Here is an 8,355-nt window from a genome sequence, read left to right on the forward strand (position 1 = left end):
ATCTCCTTACTTCTGTAAAATAATCTCGCTTCTCTCCATAGGGTGTGTCGGATTGAGGTTTATTTGGTTTAAAACTCACCCCTTCCAAATTTCTTCGAACCACGGAACACCGCATGAACCCCTCACATTCATAGCAAAACGCACATTACCTTATGCTGGAATAGTTAGAGCAACGCTGTCCCCAATTATTCCTATCAAGGCCAGCCCTTCCTTAATAAAAACCCCTTTCTTTTATTACATCCTCAAACCCAGATGAGGAAGCATGACCGCCCCGACATCCCACTGGTGCTGACGGTCCGCCTCCCCAACCTAGCCGGGCCGTGGGGTGCCCTGGTCAGCCCCTGAATCCTATGCAGCTGCATGAATCCGAGAGTCCCAAGCCGCGCTCCCGACAAACTACCGCTTCCTGACGAGCTACCGTTCCCCCACTTGCCGCACCTTCCCCGACTCTTCTGCACCAGGATTGAGGAGAGTGTGTTCATAGCCGCACCCCCCCCCCCCCCTTTGCCTTGTCTCATGCGCACTCAAGACAACAGGCTAGAAATAACTTGAAAAAGGTTTGTCCGCATTGGGGTGGCCGGTATCACCCATCCCTAGACAATTTGGCTCTTCAGGGTTGCCCTGGGACTCGGGCTTGTATCGCTCTCGAGCAAATGCTTTTGAGACATATTGTACTCTTCCTGGATAGAAAAAGCCTTCCTGCCTCCGCAGGAGTAGTAGCAACATATCCTTTTAGGTCAGAGGAAAATAGTTTTTTTAAAGAATCATGGGGTATGGAAAAAGCAAGTTACACAATCCACTTTGTCAGAACTAATGGCTTCACTCACTAAAGGGCAGCCTCAGCCCTTCTCTTTACCTGACTCTAAAATAAAACTCCAAAATGGTAAAGAAGGGTGGAGGGGAAACGAGCATGAAGGAAAGACCAAAGTGAGGTGAGGGTGGAGGAATGAACTAGTCTACTTAAAACATATTTATATCAGTGCTTAAAGTCTATTCAATTGCATTTTTTATTCTTAAATTTGAATAACAAATTCAATAAATAACCCATTAACCTCTCCTGGATGCAGGCCTAATTTCACAAAAACGATTTCATAGTCAAGTTTATAATCCTCCCTACTTTGGGAATTCTTCATTGCTGCAATCCACTCCTAACAGTTCTGAACACCCCATACAGCATCTGAATAAAGAAACCCATGTAACACTTAGGCCATTGAAATAATAATTAGCCTACAATCCAATATAATTTCCTTCACAAGGAAACTTACCTGATCCTGATAAAAATCATCCTTTAGTAGCTTTTGTTTTAGGGGCTGGGAAGGGGGAAAAGGAAAGACTATAAAAGATATTCACAATCTGGAAACAGGGAAATAATTAGGCAAATAACTAGGCTTTCCAAACATTTTCAAAAATGAGAACTGCAATTTTCTTCAATGAAATCTATCATAATTACATTTTTAAGAGGAAAAAAAATCACAAACTGGCTTACACAATATAGTAAGTCCACTGCTATTCAGGGGAATAAAATAATTACTACATTCATGGACATTACTAAATACCAGTATATCTTAAAAACACAGACACAGTGTTTTGTTTTATCTGTTGCAAAAAAAAATGTATTTGATTACTTGAGTAGAATTACAGTATCTCTGCTGTTAGTAAATATTAAATGTTAAAGAAATTGGACCCCCTTTTCTTTTTAACTTTCCAAGAAAGTGCATGTAACAGTTCATGTTTTTCCCCCCCATACCTAAAACAAAATAAACAAACACTATACCTGTTCCCTTGATCAAGAAGATGAGCTCACCTTGTAAGGAACATATGTACATTTTAATGAAAGTGATATTTCTTATTGTATATACAGGAGCATCTACAATTTTTCCACGGAAGGTTGTTCAAGATGCTATACTTAGCAGCATTGTGAAATTCCAGCACATTTTCTATAATGAATATACCTACAAGGCAAAATGTTATGTCTCAGTTTCAACTACCAAAACAACACTTTTGTATCTTCTCTAATAATCTGCGTGCTTATTACTGTACAGAAACTTATTAAACATTTAAGACGACTCAAGTAAAAAGCACAATACAAATAACAGTTCAAAACGGAAAGTGTTAAATCTATCCCCAAAATTAAAGCAGTTTTAATTTTATAATAAAAATCAAAAATTGAACCTTTTGCAAAGAACCACTCTGTTCAGTCTGTACTGTTGGGCTTTTTTCAGTCCTTTCCTTAGATCTGTTTTGGAAGATTAAACAATGTGTTTGCTGATAAAATTTTCCAGCAGGATCAAAGTGTACATTTATATACAGACTTTATTAGAGATCTAATGCATCACTGAGGCATTGCATCAACACCAGAGTTCATGTTAAACTGGATATAGAAAATAAGTTAATGCCAGAATAAGGTCATCTATCAGAACAACTTGCAATTGCCATAAATGTTACAGCAAGTTTACAGCACTCTAGTCAATTAGTATTTAGTTCAAAATACAGAAGACCAAAGTTAATGCTTGCATTTTTTTTTTTTTTTTTTTTGCAAAGCAAGGTTATATCACTAATAAATAAGCTCTCTTAGAACTCTAGAAGTTGAACATGGTACAAAAAATGTCAATAATGTTGTTGTTCATAAATCTGGGCAAGGGAAATAGGCAAGGGAAGGAAGGGAGAGGAGACAACAAGAAAGCAACGTTGCTTTCTTAGCAGGAATGTTATTTATAAGGATGATTCTCTTTAACTTGTTGCGATCTCTTTGTTGTCCTCCACAAATCTGGTAAAACGGAAGTTATTTCCATTTTCACTGCCTGCCATTTTCTCCAGACCAGCTAGAGGAGCATTAGGTTCAGAGTTCTGGAGCTTCTCCAAACTTCCCGTCAACCCACTAATAGGTGAGCTACTGCCATTGCCAAGGCTTCCAGGAATTGGAGGGATGCCACCATTCTGAATGACTGAGATCTCGTTGGTCTTCATGGCCAAACCATTGGAGAGTGCAGCTGCATACTGATTCCAAAAACTGGAAGGATCTCCATTTCCTGACCTTGCAGCCAAATCTTTCTGGAACATTTCTGGGAATTTTACAGGATTGCCTCCCAGAAATGTCATGGGACCATCCACAGAAAGTCGCCTGCCTCTTCTGGCTGGGGTACTGTTCCACATGTGAGTGCCCATGTGTACCTAAGAAGCAGAGAATAAGTGCAAAGGAAGGAGAGAGAGAGAGAGAGAGAGAGAGAGAGAGAGAGAGAGAGAGAGAGAGAAAGGGGAGAGACGAGAGAGAGAGAGAGAGAGAGAGAGAGAGAGAGAGAGATTTAATAGTCCAATCTGTCTAAATTCATATCCAAACACTAGACAAAGATAGTAGTTCAAATGTCTATTCTTGTTATGTGAAGATCAGTGGGAAAGGTTGGGGATAAGATCCCCTCCCTTCAGTTGGTAATAACCTGTGTGTGTTATCAAGACATTCTCTCTACAGCACAAGGCCTGCTCCTTCCAGTGGAAGGATGCCGGGCCATGCTCCATTTTATTACAAGTATTTAGCTTATAATGGCCTCAGGCGATCCAGTCAGTTGCAGATAGCTACTTTCAGGGTTAGAATTGTTATGTCCACTTTCATTGTGATGGTAAGTATTGTATTTGACACTCTTTACCCTATAAATGTCCTTTTCAGACAGGAAGAAAGTATCCCTCCCTGATTGCTCATTGGAGAGCTTCATGTACAGACTGAATGGCCAGAAAGTAATTATTCATCTCACATTACTGGCAGCAATCTCTAGAGAAATACTCTGTCAACAGAAAAATGTACACAGCAAGAGTGCTCAACTGGTACTCTAGAACTTAAGTATATTTGCTTTATTTCCAACACATATCAGTAGGAAATGTTATATAATCAATTAACATAATGCCCATTAGCAGTAGTTATACTATTTTTTAAAAAGAACAACAACCATCATACTGTGCTGTACAGTGATGAAAAGAAGAGTCCACATTAAAAAAGGCTAATAATTATTCAGCAGTACACACAGGACCCAGGCCATGTGGAGATCCTTAATCAATACCCCATGGCAACGCTGTGCTGTCTTATTTGGTTGGTAAAGCAATTCATTTGGTACACTTAGCTGGACAATGGAAACAGGCCACTACATTGCACATGTATCAAATTATTCAGCACATGAACATTCAGCAAGGAACAAAATGCCAAAGTCAGGCCAATGCAGCCCATTTTCATACAAGTACCTAAAAGTTGCTTGCTTGACAACATTCAGTAAATATCTTACACACACACACACACACACACACACACACACACGCACAAAAGAGAGGAGAGAGTTAGGAAGTAGAAAGACACTGCTGAGTACCTTAAGATTGCCTTTTGTCGTGAAAGCTCTCCCACAAATTGTGCAGGCAAAGGGCTTCTCTCCAGTGTGTGTTCTTTCATGGATCTGCAGAGCACTGGAGGAAGAGAAGGTCTTTCCACATGTGTTGCAATAATGCTGTTTGGGAGTTCTCCTAGGAAGGGCTGGGAGCAGAACTGGAGATGTGGCAGATGAAGATAGAGGCCCTGATGGGACCAGGCTTGAGGAATTATCTTTACTGTCCTGAGAAGAACCATGCACAAAACCATTTACTTCTGTTTTTATGAGTGATGACAATGAATTGGTGGGGATAACTGCAGAGTTCTGATTGGGGCCAAGGTTGGAATTAGGTTCGAAGAGCTGTGATGGTAGATCTCGCATCTGATGTGTCAACATATGCTGCTTCAAATTACCCTTTGTGGAAAACCCACGATTGCAAACTGTGCAAATAAATGGTCTCTCTTTGGTATGACTTCTGTAATGAATGTCCAAGGCACTCTGACAAGCAAATGTTTTGCCACAAATGTCACATGCGGTGTTTTTAAATTTACCCCGGTCTCTGAAAGGGAAGAGTATGCCCAAGGAATCTTCTTTAATAATTTTATCTGTATGACCAGATGTCAAATCCAAAGCCCCACCATTCACAGGGGTGGGAGATAAACCATTGGCAAACTCACTCGGCAATGCTCTTTGCTGCTTCTCCTCAATACTTGGTGACTTGTGGTAATCATGGGTGCTGTTGGATGGGGATAGAGCCTGCATGGAAGAGGTAGACTCTGAAATAGCAGGGCTTCCAGCACTTTGGCTCTCCATATCACCCCCAACTGAGGAAGAGTCATTTGTCATTACATCCCCCTCTACAGACCCATTCTCAACTGACTTGAGGCTGGCCTGAAGCTGCTCAGCTAATCCAGCATTGATCATCTTCATCTGATTTTCCAAAGCAGCAATACTTGACATTTCTAGGGGTAGAGGGGAAGAAGACAAGCTATCTTGTGATGCATCAGCAGACTTGGGTGTATCAGGCACACTGCTATCAGGGCAGTCTTCCATGTTTTCATCTGAGAAGTTGTCTAGGTCATCGAAGTTCTTCTCATCAAAAGAACCTGTGTCTGATTCCATTGACTCAGGATAGTTTTCAGTAATTGGGGTATTAGGAATCTGGCCCCCCATATGCATTCTGATGTGCTGCTGAAGTACCACAGCATTAGTGAATTTCTTCTGGCAGATGGGGCAGGAATGTTGGACTCTGAGTGGGGGCATGGCACGGTGGACACTATAATGAGTTTTAAGATTCCCTTTTGTGGTGAAAGCCCTACCACAGATTTTACATTTAAATGGTCTCTCCCCAGTATGGGTCCGATAATGCATCTTCAATGCACTCTGGCAACTTAGAACTCGATGGCAAATGATACACTCATTGGGGTCTGTTGCCTTTTTGTCAATATTTTCTACCAGTTGCTGTAGTTTTGATGTCTCTGAAGCTTGTGCTGAGTCCAACAACCCTCCAAAAGGGAACTTTGCCTTGAACTGTTCTGACATAAGAGGCATCAGAGGGTTGGTAAAAGTGGCTATATTGCTAGAACTGGAATCTGCAGCTGGGGAGCTCATGGAATTGTTAGTGTTTGTGAGTAAGTTGGGTACAGGGGTGCCTTCATCTATCTTACTGTTAGATGGTGGCAAAGTGGACCCCTCTGCTTCTTCAAGTAGCTCAATGGAGCTCCTTGGGGCTATTTCAACCACTCCTGAATCACTTTTAACAGAACATGGTGGGCTGGTGGCAGAATGACTTATGGGTATTGGGGCTGGTTCTTCAGTCTTGATGAAAGGGGTCAGACTGGGGATTGTTGGGGGAAGCGGCAAGCCAACTGAAGTGGTCAGTGTGGGCAGGACTGGCTTGGTGTCCAGCCAGCTGGTGACAGGTTTCTCAGGTGGGATGGACATCCCATATGGGATACCTGTACTTGTAGGGATATTATCCAAGTGCTCAGGCACAGGGTAGGGGTTCATCTGGATGTGAGGATATTTCTCTTTGTGGCGCTGAAAGTGGACTTTTAAATTTCCCTTTGTGGAAAATCTGTTCCCACAGATGTTGCATTTGAATGGCCTTTCACCAGTATGAGAACGCAAGTGGATCTGCAAGGCACTGTCACTACCAAAGACTTTAGCACAGAATTTACACTTGTGTTTGAAGAATGCCTCGTCAGAAGTACTTTTCGCCTCAAAGGCAGTTACGTTTGGTGGCTTGCTTTTTCTTTGCTGGGCCAAAGCTGACAGAGAGTTTAAATCCTCTGCAGTTGTTCCAATATTGGGCAAGGGTCCGGGGAAAACAGAGTTACCAGGGGCAGGCTGAGGTAGAAGTGGATTAGATGCAGGACTTAATAAACTGCTTATTGCAAAAGCTGGTGAGGATGCTGATACTGGTGGGTTGTTAACCTGGGAGCCACCAGCACTTGAAACCACTTTTTCTGAGGACGGAGTTGTAACTGCTGCTGCCAATATGTTAAGATTTGGAGGAGAGCCACTGCTGGATGGGATGATCGTGTTGCCAGGACTGCTCTGAGGTAGCTGTATTGGGGGTAGCTGTTTCACACCACTGATGCTGGCAGATTGACTAGCAAGGCTCTGTGCTAATCCAGCTGCTGCTGCCAGCTGCTGGGATAAATGGGAGCTTAGCGTGGACAAGGGGTTGGCAGATGTTCGTAAAGTACCTTGAGAAGGACTAGAAGATGTTGGCCTATCTGCATTTTGGGAAGCCAACAGCAGTATTTGGTGACGGATTTGCTCTATCAGTTGCAACTGGTGGATCTGCTGCTGTTGCAAAGCCAAGAGCTGTTCCATGAGGGCTGGGATGGCCAGCTTACCACTGGACGCCCCATTGCACCTTGCTTCCTGGGAGAACTGGGCCACTGCCACCTTCGTGCTCTGGAGGTTTTCTATGATGACATTACTGTTGATCACGGAAAAGTTGCCCAGTGTCGTCAAATCCCCTAGCTGAGGTAGAGAGGTTGTGATAGCTGAGGTACCCATGGAAGAGCTGTGGCTGCTTGGAATAATTCGACTGTCGATGCTGTTGGGATCACTGTTCGTGCCAGAGGCCTGCATTTCCATGGACTCTTCCCTGTCAAGTTTGCTGGGTGCTGAAAGGTCACTGCAGTCTACTTGATCGGTGTTATTAACCGCGTCATTCATTTGTTCATCAGGATTATCGGAGGGCGGGCTGGGGGAAAAGGTTTCAGAAGGGGAAGGTGGATTTTCATTCACAATTAAAACTAATTGATTTTTAGTGCAGCTCTTCTTGTGTTGCAGGAGATCTGATAATTCAAAGAACTCGGCACAGCACCTGCCACAGACATGGGCATCCTTGTTCTTAGTGGTTCGATTTGTTTGACCCTTCTCCATGTCTCCTAAAAACATAAAGAAACACAAAGTTAGAAACATACAAAGTCACCTGAGACTTTTTTCTCTTTGCCATCTGAGACTATATTCATATCTATGTGTATACATATTCATATCTATGTGTATACATAAACAGAATGAAGTGATTTTTTTAACCTACCCAAACTTTAAAACCATATACTTTTACCCATGAAGCCCAATCAATATTTCTACCCCACTAATAGCTCAGACAAGTAATTTTTAAAGGTTGCACAAGGTTTCCTATCATCCCAATGTCCTAGGTAATCATTGCCTTCAGATAATCCATCAAAATATAAAATACTATGAACTGAAGACATTGGGGGCATCATGAAATTCCATAGTAAAGCATTGATTTCCAATATTTCATACTCCTTATTGTCTAGTTGTCCAGTAAGTTCAGAGCAACCATTCGAAGGACTCATTAGGCTCTCAAGTTCCTGTCAACCTTATTCATTTTCAACTGATTCAGAGATATCGGTGACAGTTTGTTCTGTCACTAAACTAATTTGTAGTCATTCAGGCTCCAATCAGTTGTTGACAAGGGAAAAAAAATATGCCTATCGCCTCGCTGCAGACTGACAACCTGAAA

General features: G+C 42.2%; 1 protein-coding gene across 3 annotated transcripts in view; it reads right to left on the reverse strand.

Annotated features, from left to right (window-relative positions):
- Nucleotides 1-2,112: 2,112 nt before the first annotated feature.
- Nucleotides 2,113-8,355, reverse strand: part of SALL1 (spalt like transcription factor 1) — a 15,983-nt gene continuing 9,740 nt past the window's right edge. For all 3 annotated transcript variants that reach the window (XM_023494188.2, XM_003757242.4, XM_023494190.2), the window contains 2 exons: nucleotides 4,350-7,753; nucleotides 2,113-3,171 (listed from right to left, as the gene is read on the reverse strand). In XM_023494188.2, the coding sequence (XP_023349956.1) occupies nucleotides 2,731-3,171; nucleotides 4,350-7,753 (3,845 nt within the window). In that variant the 3' untranslated portion in view covers nucleotides 2,113-2,730. The remainder of the gene's footprint in view (nucleotides 3,172-4,349; nucleotides 7,754-8,355) is intronic.

The sequence above is a fragment of the Sarcophilus harrisii genome, chromosome 2 (genome assembly GCF_902635505.1).
Source record: "Sarcophilus harrisii chromosome 2, mSarHar1.11, whole genome shotgun sequence".
Classification (NCBI taxonomy): domain Eukaryota; kingdom Metazoa; phylum Chordata; class Mammalia; order Dasyuromorphia; family Dasyuridae; genus Sarcophilus; species Sarcophilus harrisii.